General features: G+C 36.8%; 1 protein-coding gene across 3 annotated transcripts in view; it reads left to right on the top strand.

Annotated features, from left to right (window-relative positions):
- Positions 1-6,548: 6,548 nt before the first annotated feature.
- RUNDC3B (RUN domain containing 3B) overlaps positions 6,549-18,930 on the top strand; it is a 44,040-nt gene continuing 31,658 nt past the window's right edge. The window contains exons 1-4 of one of the 3 annotated variants that reach the window (XM_087917505.1): positions 6,549-7,443; positions 15,395-15,510; positions 16,098-16,231; positions 17,668-17,753. In XM_087917505.1, coding sequence (XP_087773631.1) covers positions 7,340-7,443; positions 15,395-15,510; positions 16,098-16,231; positions 17,668-17,753 — 440 coding nt within the window. In that variant the 5' untranslated portion in view covers positions 6,549-7,339. The remainder of the gene's footprint in view (positions 7,444-15,394; positions 15,511-16,097; positions 16,232-17,667; positions 17,754-18,930) is intronic. The other 2 variants (XM_087917504.1, XM_026716160.2) reach the window with 2 other exon arrangements.

The raw sequence follows: 18,930 nt of genomic DNA, 5'->3' as shown, positions 1-18,930 counted from the left end.
ACTCAACTTTTAAAATGAGAAATTGTTGAAATATTCTGAGAAATAGAAATATCCTGACATAAAAATCTGTAGTGATAGTACAGATTGTGACTTTAAAAACTGTACTATTTCATATAAATTACAATGTGTGTGTGTGTGTGTGTGAAAACACACATGCACACACACACATACACACATTCCATTCTCTCCTTTCTCTTTGAATTTTATTATAATACTAAAGGCTTATTTCTATTGTTTTGATGACTAGGAATTATTGAAAAGAAAATACACAATATTTCTAATATATGGCTTTTAAATGTCTCTAAGCAGCAATCTTAGGGGAATGAGTTCTAGAAGAGCAGAAGGCTGGATCCTCAAGATGAAACTCAAATACTTTGGCTACCTAATGAGAAGGAAGGACTCTAATTGTGGGAATGACTGAGGGCAAAAGAAGAATGAGACAACAGAGAATGAAGTGGCTGGAGGGAGTCACTGAAGCAGTCGGTGTGAGCTTAAATGGACTCTGAGGGATGGTAGAGGACAGGAAGTCCTGGAGAAACATTTTCCATGGGGTTGCAATGGGTCAGACATGACTTCATGATTAACAACAACAAGCAGGAATAGATTCCCAAATAAATATATTATAGCAGTAGCAATGATAAAATAATAAATTTGAAGTCTGACTCAGTTGAGGAGGTTTATTTTAATTCCAAGTAATATGACTTGCAAAAAACATTGTTACCACTAGAGGAAGCTTGTGTATGAACAGAATGTCTTACTACAGTTCATTTAAGTCTACCTCTTTAACTGTATTATTATGTGCATTTCTATTACTCAATTTTCAAACAAAGTGGATCTTCTAAATAAGTAAAACCATTACAGTGGCCCCAACAAAGGATGTTTTTTGAATACCATAATACATTACTTTGGTATATTCTTTTTTTTTTGTAAATTTTATTGGTTTTTAAAAACAAACACAAACAAACAAATCATAAAAACATAAAACATCTTTTTTGAAAGCAGCATAATCCCGGGTTACATTTCTTCGTACAGACACAAATTCAGGTTCATGCTCATTTTTATATTCTATTCCATATCTTATTACTATTTTACATTTTCTACATGGCTTCTCCCCTCTTTTAATTTTCTCAATTTTATTTTATTTCATCTCAATTCAAATCATTATATTTATATTTTTTGTCTGTCCTGTTTCAACTGTCTACTATCTTTTCTCATTAAACAAAATTTCTCCTGTAATCACTGGTTGGAGTATGACACCTTTATACCTTTCTCCTAAAATTATAACACTTAATATAATACATAACTTCCATTCGGATTCTGCTTGGTACATTCTAAAACTACACACTGTATTTTAAAAAAAGAAAAAAATTATAAATGTATAATATAATTAAAACAACAATCCATTCCAATTCAATTCTATCATTAATATTAATATTCATTTAAATCTTAACATTTTGCACATTACTTTTCAAATAAATATCATACCTCTATGGGAATGATTATAAACTTTCCATAATTAATTCACCCCTCTCTTCACTTATATTTTATAAAACATTGACTAATTAAAATGTTCCCATTCCTTCCTAATTCAATTTTCTCATTTATTTTATTTCATTTATTTTATTCACAAACGTTTCATTAAATTACACTATTTTATTCCTCTTTTTAATCATATGTTGTTTCCAATTTTCTAACATTATTTCTATTACAAATATAACAATACAATCTTATGTACCTTCACAGAATCCCTTTTTCAATTAAATTTTCACCCATTATCTCTAAATAAATCCTGTTTCTTTATATCTAGCTCCACACCTTTGTAATTTCCCCTCCTTTCCTTCTTCCCTCTCTTCTTGTCTCTCCCCTTTTTACCCCCCTGTCTCTCCACCTCCATTTCCCTCTTCTGTATTCCCCTTTTCTGTTGCTTTCCAACATTATATCCACTTTTCAAATTATTTTCCCCCTTTTTGGCTGTTTTTTTAAGTCTTAAATTCTCCATTCTCTTTTTCCCCTTTCCCCTTTCTTCCCCACATAGAATTACTTGTTCATTAAAGATGGCTTCTTCTTTATCCCGATCTCCTTGTTGCGCGGTCTTTTCTTGTTGTTTCTCGTAGGTACAAATCTCCATTTCTAAGAATTGAAAAACAAAGCCAAAAGAGCCCTTCCCTTCTTGTGCCTCTTCTTTATATTTTTTAAGTTCCATTTTCAATTCATTCAGAAGTGATGCCATTGTAAAAAAAATTTAAACAGCCACCCAATTGTTTTTAGTCATTCAAATATAATACCCAAAAATCCAAAAGTCACCAAGCAATCCAAATACACACAAGCTGTTTCTTTTTACACTTTCTTCTTTTTTCACTTTCTCTTTCTGGGGTTGCTATTTAGTTACAAAGTTCCAGTTAAAATGTATCTTTTAGAAGTCTTATTGAGATTTTACTTTAGATTTTTTTGAAATCCAGGCAATCTTCTCCCTCCAGATCCTGCCCTCATTCTTTTCCTTTCCCTTCCTGCTTATAGAAAAAAAATTTTTTTAGTATCCAGAAATCTTTATTGTCCCTTTGGCATTTAATTATATTTTCAGCTTAATTGCCTATTGATGCCAAAGCGGAGTTTTCCAATTTCTTATTCAGATCTCTTAATTGTCAGTATAAGGAAGGAGAGAGAAGAAAAAAAAACTTTCCCGTTTCACTTTCTTTCACTGCTTCCGACTCTTCTTTGGAAGCGATGTTATCTTTTGTAAAATTTAAATTCCAGGGTACCTTAGTTGTTGCTTTTCAACCCAGTCAGCCAAAACTTTCACTTCTTATCTTCCTCCTGCACTTTCTTTTCCGGTTGAGTGCTTCTCTTAGGTGGCCATTTCTGACCACTGCTCCTACCACCTTTGGGAAAGGGAGTTTGGCCAGCTGAGGAGAAGAGATGCTGCTCCCCTCGGCCCTGTTGGCGATCTCCCCCTCTTCACCACCTCTACGGGGTGGCTTAGCCCCGAAGCCAGCTGGCTCGGGGTGCTCCAGCGGCGAGCCCAGGCAGAAACTGCGCACGATCGTGGATTCTTGCCTGCCGCCAAAGCCCTGCAAACCGGAAGTCATTACTTTGGTATATTCTTGTCAGGGGTGGGATTCAAACACCCCTGGTTCTGTGGGCATGGCTTAGTTGGTGGGCGTGGCTTGGTGGTCATGTTATTGGCAGGGCATGGCCAACTCAATATCACTCACATTGAGGCATGCATCTCCTCACCTGGCATCTCATGACTGTGGGGATGCTGCAACAGTCGTAAATGTGAAAAATCATCATAAGTCACTTTTTTCAGTGCCATTGTAACTTTAAATGGTCATTCCACACAAGCAAAGTACCAGCAAAGGAGGGGAAAAAACTCCAGAGAAGTTCCAGAGACAGGGAGTCTAGTCCTGCCAAGAATATAATAAGGGTTAACAGAGAGGCAGTTTCTGTAAGCAACATCAGAATGTTTCCTTCCTGCCTTCCTTACAGGATTAGGCCAGTAATTTCTTCTAACAATCAGTTCTCTGAACTGCTTAGAATGTTAACAACCATTTCTAGCGAATAAGTGCGAACTGCTAGAATCCCACCCCGATTCTTGTAAAATTCTTAAACTGTACTATAATACACGTGATTGAAGGCAAATATACATGCCAGGATTAATAACTTAATAATCACTGGAAATAACATTGGTAGTTCCCAGTACCTTTGAATGCATAATTTGGTTATCATTTCATGTTATTTCATGGATTGCTAAATTCTGGCTTGCTGAATCAGATGCAAATGTCTGGGTTTGCACTGTCCTGTCATACTATATCATGAACTATGAGTATATCATATGATAGTGCTGAAATCCAAAGCAGAATCATATGCATTTATGAACCCATATCTTTTTAACTTGCTTTTTATTGTTTATTTGATTTACTTATCTCAGAAATTAGATATCAGAAATCAGAAAGAATATGCTTGATTCTGAAATCATATTTTTCTTTCTCAAATTAGTCCTTGCATCTAAATCAAACATCTAATTGTTATTCTAAGCCATTTAAGTGAATACTTGATGAGTATCATTGTTTTATTTCTTTCATATGCCAGATGTTTAGTTTTTAATGATAACTAGAATTAAACTATGAAAAGAAGTACTAAAATACCTTTAAAATGAATTTCTATAGCTCCTAGGGCTAAATCCAAATATTTTTATATTTTTTTCAATGAAGTCAAGCTTTAAAATCCAAAATGGATTTCTTCATCAAGAATGATGATTCTAAATGAATATGGTATGTAGTTGTTATTAGATATAAATTCATTGATATGTTGATTAAAGAAAAGAAACTCTATCCAATTTGACCTTAGATAGGTAACAAATTGCTTATTTTATTATATTTTTGTTTTATTTTATAGTTTACAGAACTAAAAATACATATAACTAGGTGCTGTAACAGTTTACAATCTATCTAAAAGGTGGATTGCACACAATTGTTGTAGTTCAATATCTGGAGAGTTGATGCCTGACTACAATACTGCGGATTCTAATTCAGGGCTATATTGTTGATCCTTGCATTTTATAATGATTTATGAGCCGTGGTGGCACAGTAGTTAGAAAGCAGTACTACAAGCTACTTCTGCCCCCTGTTGGCTTTAGTTCGGCAATTCAGTTCTCATCGGCTCAAGGTTGACTCAGCCTTCCATCATTCCAAGGTGATAAAATGAGGATCCAAATTGTTGGAAGCAAGATGCTGGCTCTGTAAACCACTCAGAGAAGGCTACCAAAGCACTGTGAAGCTGTGTAGAAGTCTAAGTGCTATTGCTATTTATATTTTGTTGTGATATTGGATTGTCTAAGATGAGAAAGATCTCTCAAAACCACTTCATGTACAGTAGCCATTTAAGGAGGTTGAATTTTAACTCAAACATTGGATAGTTAGGTTGTTTATGTGACACAAATTAGGCTAGAGGGTATGCTTAGTACTATCTTCCAATTCTACTTCCAATAGTAGAATTTTATACCTAATGCAGGCCCATTTCTCTCTCTTATAAACCTGCCCAATGCAGGCACATTTCTGCTCTCTTATAAACTCCAGGTGTGCTGAGTTAGCATGTTGATCAGAGTGGCAGAATCACCTAGGTTTATGACTGCCAGAGACATCAACATTGATTCTATGGCTCTCTCACAACTAGGATTCTATGGCTCTCTCACAACTAGGATGACTAGATATCTGGACAGTGCACAGATAATTGGGAAAGGGACAAATGGGGGTGGGGGAGTAGAACACACTGCTAACTTCCTTGACAAGATTACAGCAAAAACTGCAAAAAACAAACATGTACTGTATATGACATTACTTTTCCATCATTATATATGATGACTAAGGTGATCTACAAGCTACAGTGATCCTAAATTTGATGGGGTAGGATTGAAGCCCATTGCTGGAAATAAATAATGTAAAGCTAGGCAGTGGATTTTGTTTTCTGAAGAAGGAAATTTGAATGAGTACTGTTATGAGAAAGTCTTATTTAAAAAAAATACATTAAAAAACTGGATAATATCTGATTTTAAAGCTATGTCTCCTGAATGGAAAACATGAGGACAAAAGGACAATATATCCTCCTCAGTGAATATCTAGTAACCCTACTTTCAGCTCAACTTCCACTTGGAAAGTTGGTGAAGAGAGAAATAGCCTGTAGGGTGTCTTACCTTGAGCTCTGAAAGGAAAAATATAAGAACAAATAACAATTTCTAGACTCTACTTCTTTGTGGCAGAGAAATTGGTTGGGGTTGACAATCCCTTGTATCTCTCTGTGTACGCAACTACATGTCTGAACGTGTCTATAATTAGGCAGGATTCTTGACTACAAATTATATGCAAGAATAAATATGGTTAATGCTTTGAGGTTCTGGGATCCCAGTTTTTTTTAAGAACTTGAATCTATTATAGTATCTAAATTGGCTGAAAAAAACAAAAAGAAAAGGAGAAAAAGAAAGAAATAGGAGAAAAAAACTCTAAACAGGAACTGGTTAACACCTGGTTGAGACCACTGGGAGATCTCATGACTGCGGGCTAGATTGGATTTGTTTTTTAATCACAGAAGAAAATTACCTAAGAATCCTTGTGGGACAGAAATGAGAGGGTCTTTATTTTTTCTATGTATACAGCCTTACAGAGAGTTATAAACATAGCACAAAAAAAAAACCATTGGCTGCTCTCTTTCTTCTTTGGAAGAGATTGTGAAGACCAGACTCCTCTCTAGAACACTAAAAATCTACAGACTGTTCTCATCCTGGACATTCATATTTCGATCTGTTACCATCAGGGAGGCATTATAGGTGTTTTAAAATGAGGACTAATAGATTGAGAATCAGTTTCTTTTCCAAGGCAGTAATTGTCTTGAATCAAACAGTGCATTTGTGATTTAGTCCTATTTATTATTGTTGTTGTTGTTGTTATTTTAAATACTCTGTAGTATGATTGTGATGTGGTGTTGGGGGCACTGTGCTGGAGCAGCTTTCAAATTTCATTGTATTCGTGGAATGCAATGACAATAAAGGTATTCTATTTTATTTTATTGAAATACAGGCTTGCAATACTGGGTACACGCAGAAAACTGTAGAGCGATAACCGTATTAGATCTGTATATCTCTTACTCTCCCGGCGGCCTTTCCGCGCTGCATACCATAAAGAAGAATATATTTGGGGTTCCTCTCTGTATGTTTGATGGATTTCTGCCGCTACGCCCTCATTGCAGATTTTCCAAAACAATGACTCGGGCACTAATAGAACCTTTCTCTCCGAACCCTTGGCGCGAGGAGAAGAAGCAACCGCCGTTAGAATACCCACTTCGTGTCGGGGAAGGACGCTAGCTCCGCCCACAGCCCATCCGAAGACCCCCGATCTACTTCGGTTTCTGCTTTACCTGACAGGCGCTTCCGTTGCGGGAGAAGTCGCGAGCCGGTCCTCAGAAACGCATCCCCGTTTAAGGCCCGCCCTTTCGCCCTCTGGATTGGCTGGCGAAGCCGGTGCTCTGCGGTCTCTGTTATTGCTGCTGCTGCTGCTGCTGCTGCTGCTGCTGCTGCTGCTGCTGCTGCTGCAAGGAATTTTGTGGGGGGCCCTTTGACTGCGTTCGGCTGCTGGGATCTCATCCTTAAAGAAGAAGGGAGGTGAGGGGGTGGCTGAGCGACGGCCGCGGAACTCCCGTGACTCGCTGCGTAAAAAGAAAGTTATCCATCTCCTCGCGAAGTGGCATCTGGGGCTGAAAAGAAGCGGTGGCGGCCGAGTAAGCCCCTTCCCGCCCTCCCTCTCCTCTGGAACAAAGGCGCTGACAAGTCTGCTTTGCCCTCGCCGGAGAGATGGCGTCGTTCAACTTCGGGGGTCTCAACGCTGCTTCTCGCAGGAAGAGCATTTATGCCCGCAACGCAGCCGTTGAGAGACGGAATCTCATTACCGTCTGCAGGTAAGTTGGGCTCACTGTCTGGCTCCCTTTGACATTAGCTGCATGTGTATTAATTAATCTGTCTATCTATCTATCTATCTACCTACCTACCTACCTACCTACCTACCTACCTACCTACCTACCTACCTACCTATCCATCCATCCATCCATCCAAAATGTAAAAAAATGTACGGATGTATGTGTGTGTATATATATATATATACACACACACACGTTTCCATTTTATTTACAGCTAAAAGGCGAAAAAAAGGAATATTTACAGACAGACAGACAGACAGATAGATAGATAGATAGATAGATAGATAGATAGATAGATAGATAGATAGATTCCCTGAAGTTTGCATCTGGTGGAAAAAAGGTAAGCAGGGTTGAACATAATTTATATTTACATATTAGTGTTGTTGTGTGTGTTTGTGTACAAACAGAGACACACATAGCAACACTAACACTAAAGGTAAAGGTTTCCCCTGTCCAGTTGTGTCTGACTCTAGAGGGCGGTGCTCATCTCCCATTTTTTTTTAGCCAGAGGAGTCAGCATTGTCCAAAGACATTTTTGTGGTCATGTGGCCAGCATGACTATATGCAGGGAACACTGTTATCTTCCCACTGAAATGGTACTTGCATGTACATGCTTTCGAACTGCTAGGTGGGCAGCAGCTAGGCCAATTAATGGGATCTCACCCCATCACACGGCACTCAGGTCTCGAACCTGGGCTGTGAGCTGAGGATATGTGTGGTTGCACAAGTACATATATGAAAATAATAGGTTATATACAGTATATTATATACAGTTATATACAGTATATACAGCATATATACAGTATATTCCCCGAAGTTTGACTTGTGTTGAAAAAGCTCAGCTGGGTTTAACATAACTCATACTTGGATGAGGAACCACCAGAAAATATGTGGAGAGATTTAAAAAAAAAACATCCTGGGAAAAAAGGTACTAATGCATTTCTACCTAGAAAAATGCCTGAGCATCCTATTCTGTCCATGTTTTCTGGAGTTTGTTTTGTCACTGGGATTTTCTGGTAAAGTGAGTGTGCATAATATTACTGCCTGTTGCAACTGGAATGATTATTTTGCAACTTTTTACTTTCTGAATTATAGCTACTAATATATTTTCCAGCTTTTGCTTTAGGAGTTATTCACCATCTTGTTATGAAAGCAGCACTGTTGCAAGTGTTAAAAATGCTAATGGAGTAATTAATTTTTGTAACTTTTGTATATACTCTTTTAAGGAATTTCTCATCTCTCTTCTCTACCACTGCAGTTTTCGTTCAGCTTCTGAATTCTTTCCTGTTTATACCTTCTTAAATCTGAAAACAAATTAAATGACAAGTCGTTTTTTGTCCCTTTCTTGTGTTGGAGTAAGATTTATGCCCAGAATTTGTCATGTTGGTTAACATTTTATTCTATCTTGCTTCTCCTGTGTGTTTTTGTATACTAAAAATGTCATTTCAGAAATATTCCTGTAGTAAATCATATTTTTCTAAATGTCCTGCTGACCAGAGCTTCATGCCTTACTATGAGTAGTTATATCTCAATTAGATTTTTTTGACTTCGTGGTCTGTAGTGAAGCCCATCATAGTTTAAATCTTTAGGATGAGTGACTTCATGGATACACACACACACACACACACACACACACACACACACACACACACATAGTGTTTATGTAGTTTTCTTGACAACAGTGAGGAGATGACCTATCTTTGCTTTTTTCTAGTATTATATTTCTTTCTAGTGTAAAACTGTGGGGTTTGTTAGTGCTTTCCCATTAATATTACTGAGGCCCAATAATGTGTAGGTTTCCATATTACTGAGGTGTTGCCATTGCATTGTGCTAGGATGCTAAATCCTGAGTAATCCAGAAAAGAGGCTAAGCTTTTGTAGAAGAATATAAAAATAATTATAGTGGTGATGAATTCCCATTATGAAGAAAAAACAGCATTTGCCCTGTAACCTCTTACCACTATAACTGGATTTCTACAAACCTAGGTTTAATGTGGTAATCTAGTGTGTGATGCAAATGCAACCAATTTATAACTGAAAAAGTTGATTGAAATAAAGAACAATATATAAAGATATTATGCAAATTCAGCTGATGCATTCTTAGTTCGTGTAAAGTAAGGCTGATAATGTTGACAGGTAAAAGACTATTTAAAGCAAGACAAAATGGATGGCATGGAGTATTTTCTGTGATGAAAGCAAAAATGATTAGCATAGTTCCAGTGACAATGATGTATGTCATATATGCTACAGCATCTCACTAGGAAGGCTAGCAATACATAGACCCTTGTTTCATCATCATGCCTGTTTGTCATAGTGATGGATATTTTCTTTATCAAGTACTTCCAAGTATTTCACTTTCCCAGCATTATTGTCACTATTCTTAGTGATTCCAGGCAGAGCCCTTTTAGAACAGTATTATGATTTAAAAGCTATTGCAGATCTTTTCCAACTACACCTGTTTAATGGATTTTTTTAGAGAAACAATACAATAATGAAGGGAAAATATATGACTGGTTAAAAGTGAAAGTTAATACTGTCAGGATTGCCTGAAAAATCCCAGGCATGTGTCAACTCATAAAATATTTCTATGGTCTTTTTAGAGTTGCCAACAGAAAGGGAGGTGGGGAGAAGTGTGGCAGCTTGCAAACTAAAAGTGCATTCCATAAATGTTTTCAAAAATAATAACTAAGTGACTGAAGTTTCTGCCGTGCAAAATTCTAACTGGAGAGCATGATCGGTGACTCTTGGGTATGGATGTGTCCCATTGGAGAATATGAAATATGATATACCCAGGGGTGGGGGAAAATCAGGGTCAAGGGTGACAATGAATTATGTGTCTCAGAGTTGGCTGCACCCAGGCCCTGCCAGACATTTTAACTCCCAATAAATCCTTTTGAGGTTTTGAAAGTTTGGCTTGAGACTCATGATTTAAATGGGGGTAACTGCCGGAATCCTGACAGCTAGCCGACTCTGAGACACATAATTCATCATCATTACCAGGACACCTGATGCCTGGCCTCTTCAATCGCTTCCCAACATCTGGAATGCGGAGGGAGAAAGTCAGGGGGACATGGCAGAAGGGGGATTATCAGAGGAGAGTTTGCTCCAAGCAACCCAAACGCAAACAGAAGCTGATGATATAATTACAGCTGAAGCAGAGAAACCTGATCCAGTGAAGGAAAGAAAAACAGATGAGTACTGGTGGAAAACAAAACTCCCCAAAGCTTTGGAAGTTGAGTTGCTCTGGGATGATCAAAAGGCCAGTCCTGTGACTACTGCAGATCTGGAATATGGGACTGACTTTCCCACCAACATCAGCAGGTCACCTCAGGGTGGATTTTCCTCCCCTGCTATTGGTCTTACCTTCTACTTGTTTCTTAGAAAATAAGGCAGGGCTTTATTTTCTTTTGACCCCCCAAAAAGCGGTTAGGCCATCTTTTCAAGGGGTGTCCTACTTTTTTCCCCCACACGCCTCGCTTGACCCCCGGGCCACTTCATTTCTGGCCAAAAAGTGCAAGCGATGTGCCATGTCCTGGATCCCTGCCGGCCAAGCACTGAAACTGCTGCTGGGGTAGAGAGTAGAGAGAGAGAGAGAGAGAGAGAGAGAGAGAGAGAGAGAGAGAGAGACGATCTAACTTCTGAGGGCTTTCAGTGATGTTCTCTCTCTCTCTCTCTCTCTCTCTCTCTCTCTCTCTCCTCACACACACACACACACACACACACACACACACACACACAAAGTCCCTCACATCCCCCCACCCCTCCAAGGCAGCCAAATTCCTTCACTAACCTGCTTTTCAGCTCAGTCCTTCGGGGGGAGGGAGAGAGACAATATCCTGTGATCCCAAGTAAAGAACGATCAATCGGTAGGAAAACGGGGTGGGGGATTTAACTGCAGACTTTTGGGGGGTTTTTCCCAGGCTCTCTGCAGAAAAAGCAGAAGCAGCAGAAAACCTGGGAAAATCCCCCAAAAAGTTTGCAGGAAAAATTCCCCACCCTGTTTTCCTACCAATTTTTGGGATCACAGGATACCATCTCCAGCTCAGTCCTCGGGGAGTGGGGGGGAGACTTTTGGCTTCATGCAAAGGAAGCAGTAGAAGTCTTTCTTTTTTTCCCCCAAACTCTGCCAGAATGGTGCAGCCTCTTGGAGCAGGATGCCTTGGAGCAGAAAGACTCATTTCTGGCAGACTTTGTGCGAGAGAAAGGAAGACTTCTGCTGCTTTCCTTGCATGCAGCCAAAAGCAGACAATGTGCCATGGCTGGGTCCCTGCCAGCCAAGCACTGAAACTCTACCACTGCCGCTGGCAAGTTCCCCCCCTCCGCCTTTCCCCCCTCCCCTCACTACCTCGTGTTGTTTGCAATGCAATCAACACAAGCCTTGTATTCCCACAGGCCATGTGGGCAGCGCAACCTTGTGTTCCTGCGCAGCCTGGATTAATTGCTTTGGGGGGTGCTTTGAGGGATCACCAAGATTTTCTCACGGACCACCAGTGGTCTACAGCCCACCGATTGGTTACCACTGATCTATGGTATTCATCTACTATTTAAATTAGAATTACAAAATACTGATATAATATGTCTTCCTTTGAATCCTCTTAATTTAGTTTCACGCTTTAGAAACTTGTTATAAGAGATCCTTGTGGATTATATGCTATTTCAAATAATATATTTCATATTCTTATTATTAATAAAGCCAGTCAAGTTCACTTTATGATTTATTGTTGAAGGAAGGGAGGGAAGGAGGGAGGGAGGGAGGAAAAAGGAAAAGGATGCTCAAATGAAGATACTTTATGCTTTCTCGTGTTGTTTTTATATGGTCATCTATTTTTATTGTTTGTGTGAAAACGATCTAGATTGTTTAAATTTTGTTTTTATTTTACTAATATATTTCCTAAGTTTCCTTATTCAGTAAGAAATTACAAATAATATGAATAAATAAATAAATCCTGAGATGGGCAAGACTATCATGGTTAATTTGTTAACATTGTAGGAATTTTCATGAGTAGAGACAGTTTTCCATTGCCGTGTTCATCTTTCAAAAAAAATGAGGGCTTGTTAATGGACAATAAAAAGGAAATAGAACCAGTGAACTTATATTATCTCTCAGAGGCAGGTTTGGTGGGTTAAGGAAATATACATATTTTGCCCCCTAGGATGCACACTCAGTCCTGCTTAAAAGTTTTGTGAGCCTTTTGGAATTTTCAATATTTCTTCATAAATATGACTTAAAGCATGATCTACTCTCCAAACAAATTCTAAAACTAGATGAAAAAAATTAATTTAAAAGATAAATGAACAAATATGTTTTTGATTAATTTATTGAAAAAATGATCCAAAGGAATAAAAGCCTCCTCATCAGCAATTAACCTGCTTATGAGCAGAAATTTAAAAATTAAAACGTAAACAATATCCCAATCAAGGAACTACCAATGGAGACAAACAAGCTAATATTAAACAACAGCCTAACCAAGAAGCCTCCCACCAACATTGACAGACAAGCCATTATTAGTATATAAAAAATGAGAGCAAACTCCAATTCCTTGCAGCACTGATGATGTTCCTTAGTTTGGTAATGAAATGTCTGCAAGAAAACTCAGAGAGCACTAAAGATTCCACAGTTCAAATCTGAGCTACATGTAATATTGTCTTCTATTACTGCTACATATTTATGTGTAGCAAAAATAGGTGTGCTTTAGGATAATCATTTCATTTGAAGGGGAAATTAGAATGAGGTGTTTTAATGTATGGGATGATACAGGTGTGAGGAAGGTCATGCCTTATTTAAAGAACAACATTGTGGTTATTCAGTCTCCAAATCTGACCTTCCATATAAAGAAACATGTTCTGATATGAACAAAGATTTCTGAAGACCTCCAAAATAATTGTTGATACTTACCAGCTTGGAAAAATAAAGCAACTGTTTTCAAAGAGTTTGATTTCTACTAGTTTATTATCAGGCAGATGAAGAATTCAACTCTATTGTTAACCCTCCCCAGGAATGGTAAAAAAAACACGATCATACCAAGAGTGAAGTGTATTATCCACTGGGAGGTATCAAAGAACTTCAGGGTAATGACTAAGCTAAATTCTATAGGAAACATTCTGTGGATGAATGATACAAAATAGAACTTTTTGGCTTGAATGAAAAGTGTTACATTTTCTGAAAGCCAATACTGCATTTTAGCATAAGAACCTTACTCAATATTGAAATATGCTGGTGACAGGATCATTGTTTGAGTCTGCTTTGCTGCTTCTGGACCATGACAGTTTGCCATCGCTGATTGAACTAAATTCTACACTAAAATGTTGGGGCAAATGTCTGAATTGAAGCTCAAAAGACAATGACCCAAAGCACACAAGTCACAAGTCAAAAATGGTTAAAGCAGAAAAAATGCTTTGGAATAGCGACATTAAAGTCCTGACTTTAATCCTATAGAAATGTTATGGAAAAATCTAAAGTGAGCAGTTTGTGCAAAGAAACCAACAAACATTCTTGAATTGAAGCTGTTCTGTAAGATAAAAAGGGCTTTCAAGCCCATGTGCAGGACTGATCAACAGTTATCAGAAATATTTATGTACAATTATTGCAAATAAATATGTCACTTTGGATCATTTTCAGCAAAATTCTTCATAAAATAAATCAATGAACAAGTATAATATTTTTCATGAATGAAGGTGAATACTTCTGACTGATTTATTTAATTGGATTCTCTATCTCATTTAAGTTTTGTGTGGAGAATAAGCCACGTTTTGGGTCATATTTATATAGAAATATTGAAAAATAAAAGGGTTCCTAGATTTTTAACACTTTATTTTAAAAGAATATAAAATCTTCTGCGTAATGTGGTAAACCTAGGCCAGTAGGAAAAATACTGAGCAGTGCTATTCATAACTATTCATGAGTATGTCACAATGATAGGTGTGACTTTAGAAAAACTATTTAAATGTGAAATATGTTTTTCCTAAACCATGTTAAATAAGTAGAAGGTGCAACAAGGTTGCAGTTTCATTCTTATTTTCATTAAATGCTATATTTTTTCATTATGATAAAATGAAATCACATTATAGATTATGAATGAAATAAAGGATAGAAATACTGTAAATTCTACAGGAATCAAACTAGCTTTATATAGCACTTGGAAATTATTTGGTACTTAGACTTACCTAAACATATTTCAAGGCAATATGATGAAAACATTAATTTCAAACAATTTTAGTGTAAAACCTTTGATAAACTAACATCTTCATATTACTGTAAATATTGTAATGAAAAATTATACAGCTCTGAAATTACATTTTAGTTTACATTTTAGTTTATATTAGGGCACAAACAATCTGTTATTAGAACAATTGTTTGATACCTTGATCAGTTTGTTTTTAGAAACTGACCATTGAGAATTTCTGTGAGAAAAAGGGAAAAAATTAAGTTTTGATGTTGAGGTTTGAGTATTAGATTGGATTTAATTAGAGAAATATTGTGGATTGCTATATATATGGTTCTGATTTGTTTATAGTTAATATGTTTGTATATTAAATACAGTAATTAAATAGTTCAAGTAAAACTAAGAATACATGAATTTTGGGTTTTTTAAATATTACATACTACTATTTAAAATGTTGTACTTAAGACATTTAAACTTAGATAGAGGTTGTTGTATTTTATTATTATTTCTGTTCTTGAAAAATTATAGATCACCTTTCTTATAAATGTGTCACTTTTCACCTTCATCCATTTGATTCTTGACCTTTTTTTGTTTTTTTATGTTGTGTTTTGTTTGTATTTTATATATGTGTAAATATTTGTATTTATAATGTATTATATAAATAAAAATTATATATATATTTATATATAAATGCTTCAAAGCTTGTGTATGTATGTGTGTGTGTGTATATATATATATATATATATATATAAAATTATGTATTTTTTAAGGTTTTCTATCAAGACACTGATTGATCGTTCATGCTTCGAAACTATTGATGATTCTTATCCTGAATTCAATAATTTTGCAGCTATTTTGGAACAAATTCTAAGCCATCGGCTCAAAGGTACATAAAATCTGGTACATGAAATTTTACATGTTTTGTGGAAGAGACCATCTTCTAGAATATACTTTTTTTTGCAAATATAATGAGCTTTAGTTTGGTGTAATTATATATGTTTGTTATAAATAAGTTTTGAGATTCTAGGATTTTCAGTTCTTTTTCTGAATGGAAGTTGTATTGCCAGCTGAACATAACTAAGTTGCAAATTGAACTTTTGAAAGATTATTAGAAAATAAAAATAATAGTAGGCTATAGACTGTATAGACTAATCTTCCACAGGCAAATCAAAGTCATAAAAATACTCTTGAGAGTCTTGAGGAATGTGACACAGTCTACCAATTTGCTTTCTCGTATAGGACTGTTGTTTCCACAAGATGCCATTTATTAAGAGTGGTTTATCATAATTTCAAAATTCTAAATGCTCATTAGCTCCCCAAAGTTGATAATTTAAATGTTGTTTAAAGACATTTGTTTTATACACCTAGGTTTTTATAATTCATCAAAGAATCACTTCATATAATTTATAAATATTTTATGATATGCACACTTTATTGTAATGATTAATCTCTTTCTATTCTCTGATTTTTCAGGTCAAATCACTTGGTTTGGGTATGAAAGCCCTCGTACTTTCTGGGATTATATTAAGGTGGCTTGTCGCAAGGTTTCATATAACTGCATCTGTAGCATTGAGAATATGGAAAATGTTGCCTCTTCAAGAGCTAGGGTGAGAATTTTAACATTCCTCTTGCTATGTGTTTGTATTGTTCAAAAGAGAATAAAGTAGAGTAGAGTAGAATTTCTTATTGGCCAAATGTAATCAGACGCACAAGAAATCTTTCCATTTTTGATCATGCTGAGGAATTACAAATTCCGAATAAGCCAAGAATAAAACTTTAAGGAATGTCGAAAAGGAAGCACAGTTCCATTTGCCATAATGAACAGTGGAAAAATTAGTGGTGTTCATGCTAAATAAAATAATAGCTTATTATTACTGCTGTAACGAAGGACTGTGAATACAGGTCTGGTTTACAGTGCTATGTAATTGAATATGTTCAGTTCACTAAAATGAATAAATAAAATGTAAATGGGAACTATAATTTATATGAGCTTCTGATAATATTAGATAGGAATGAGCATTTATAATTCTACAAATATTAGAAAAAATGTATGACCTGAAAATTTATGTACTGGTGGAAAGAAATGTAGTAGAAGGCCTTTGCTTAGCCTTAAGCTTAACTAGTTAAAGTAAACATATATGTAAATATTTGAAATGCAAAAATATACTTACAGACTTTGAAAATCATATAGATAAAATATCGAAATAGAATATTTTCATCTAGTTCTTATTTACTGAAAAGTTTATTAAAATATAATAGTTATAACTATTTTTTGTTCAAGATATTTTAATCTTGAAGAAATTGGAGCATTTTAGGAACATGACAATGGAGACAACTTGATGAACAACCTTGATTTCACATGCAGTGAGGTTTTATGAAGAATTGTTCAGAATACTAATATAACAAAACATTCTATTACCCATTTTGCTACATTCAGGGTTCCCCCCCAGAGAGTTTTAAATGAAAAGGCAAGATATAAAAGTGAAAAAAAAGATAAAAATGTAATAATTGAAAAAAGTGAATTAATGTTATTTTTTTAAGAAAGACTCAATGAAGACTTTTGACCAGTTTGATTAAGGGTATGCACGTGTTATATTTATGATTTTCCCCATTATTTCCCCTCCAGTTTTCTATTATTATAGTTATTAATCTTACATTGCATTATATTAATATGTCTGTATTTTTCTTGTTTGTTGGTTCTATAATAAAACATAAAAATATACAGTAGTTTAAAATATGACCTGTTCCCACTGTTCTCTGAATGATACACTCTATTCTACTATTTCATTCAAATAATTGCCTCATTTGAAATACATATGTGAATATATTTCTATACAGATAATTAAGAAATGGGTATAGAAATAAACAAAATAGTTAAAATAATTTGGCAAGTACAATAAAAGTGAAGCCATTGCGTTCTACAGAAATAAATATGAATACAATGAAGTATGATAATTTTGTTATTCATTTTGGGTTTCAGAGACTGAATAATTGAACCAGATTTCTGTTTAATAATATTTATATCATTATTTTTGGCTTTCAGGGAAGAGCTTGGATTAGAGTAGCACTTATGGAAAAACATTTGTCTGAATATATTTCGGCAGCTTTGAGAGACTTCAAAACAACCAGGTATTTTGTTAAATAAAGTAGATTTTTTAAAGTCACTATTTAAAATTTCCAGTTCTTGTTCTTTATCAAATTTAGTTAGGAAATGATAACTTCCATGGAAGGGAATAAAGTGAAAACGTGTATTTATATTCATTGTTAAACAGGGGTGGGCTGCTGTGGGTCCACAGGGGTTTGGGAGATCTAGCTAAGATTTTGCACAGTTCAGAGAACCCCCAAATCCCACTCCTGGATTCTCCACAGCTGCTGGGCCTTTCCTGCTAGGGGCGGTTGGGGAGGTTGGATGACCAGGGAGCATGATGCTATGCCGCTTGCATCACAACCTTTGTCTGCTGCCCCTTCTCACGACTGCCGACCTGCGTACTTTGGGAGAGTGCAGGCAGCCACTTTGAGAATGCTGTGAGTGAGCCCTAATGCTGATGGTGGGGAACGAAGACCCACACTGAGTTCGTTATGATCAGCCAAAGGGCTCCAGGAGGGGCATGGCAAGGCTCAGCTGCCTTTTGGGCCTAGCTTTGACTTCCGTGGGGCCTTCCATGTGGGAGGCCTGAGAGAAAATGCCTCCCCCGAGGGTCGTCTGCTTGCCCTTCCACTGGCTGGCTGGCCTGGAAGCAGCATGTCCCCTTTTTGCCGGCTGATGACCCAAGGCAGGGTGGTGGTCAAGCAGGCAGCAGCCCAGAGCAGGGTCTGAAAGGTAGTTGAGCCTCTCCAAAGCAGATCTTCCTTCCTGCCATCAGCCGTACCTTCCAGCCCATGGACCTCTTACAGCGGCGGCCCGCACTCTGCCAAAATGCTTGGCCCCACAAAGGAGGGGTGGCTGGCTGAGGGACGATTCAGGCGTAGCCTCATGCTTCCTGGTCACCCCTCCTGGTGCCTCCTGGCAGATGAGGCCCAGCAGCTGCCAGAGAATCCAGGCAGGGGATGAGATGCAGGCTGGCAGGGAGAGGCGTGTTTCACCGAAGAGTAGGATTGCTCAGCTTTAAGAAGAATGGCAGGTTAATAGGACTAGGGTACTCGCAGGTGTGGGTGGGTGCTAGGAAAAAGGGTGAGATTGCAACCTTTTCCCACCTTTCTGGGTATCATCGACACTCCTCACTGCCCAAAGAGGCTGTAACTAAACAGCTCACTGGTGGGGTCACAGGGAAGTTTGTGTGGAAAGAAGGTTGGGGAACCAAGGAAA

The sequence above is a fragment of the Pseudonaja textilis genome, chromosome Z, assembly GCF_049901715.1.
Source record: "Pseudonaja textilis isolate UNSWEBS1 chromosome Z, rPseTex1.2, whole genome shotgun sequence".
NCBI classification, from domain to species: Eukaryota; Metazoa; Chordata; class Lepidosauria; order Squamata; family Elapidae; genus Pseudonaja; species Pseudonaja textilis.
Note: the sequence above shows the minus strand (reverse complement) of the source record. Positions and strands in the feature narration are given on the sequence as shown.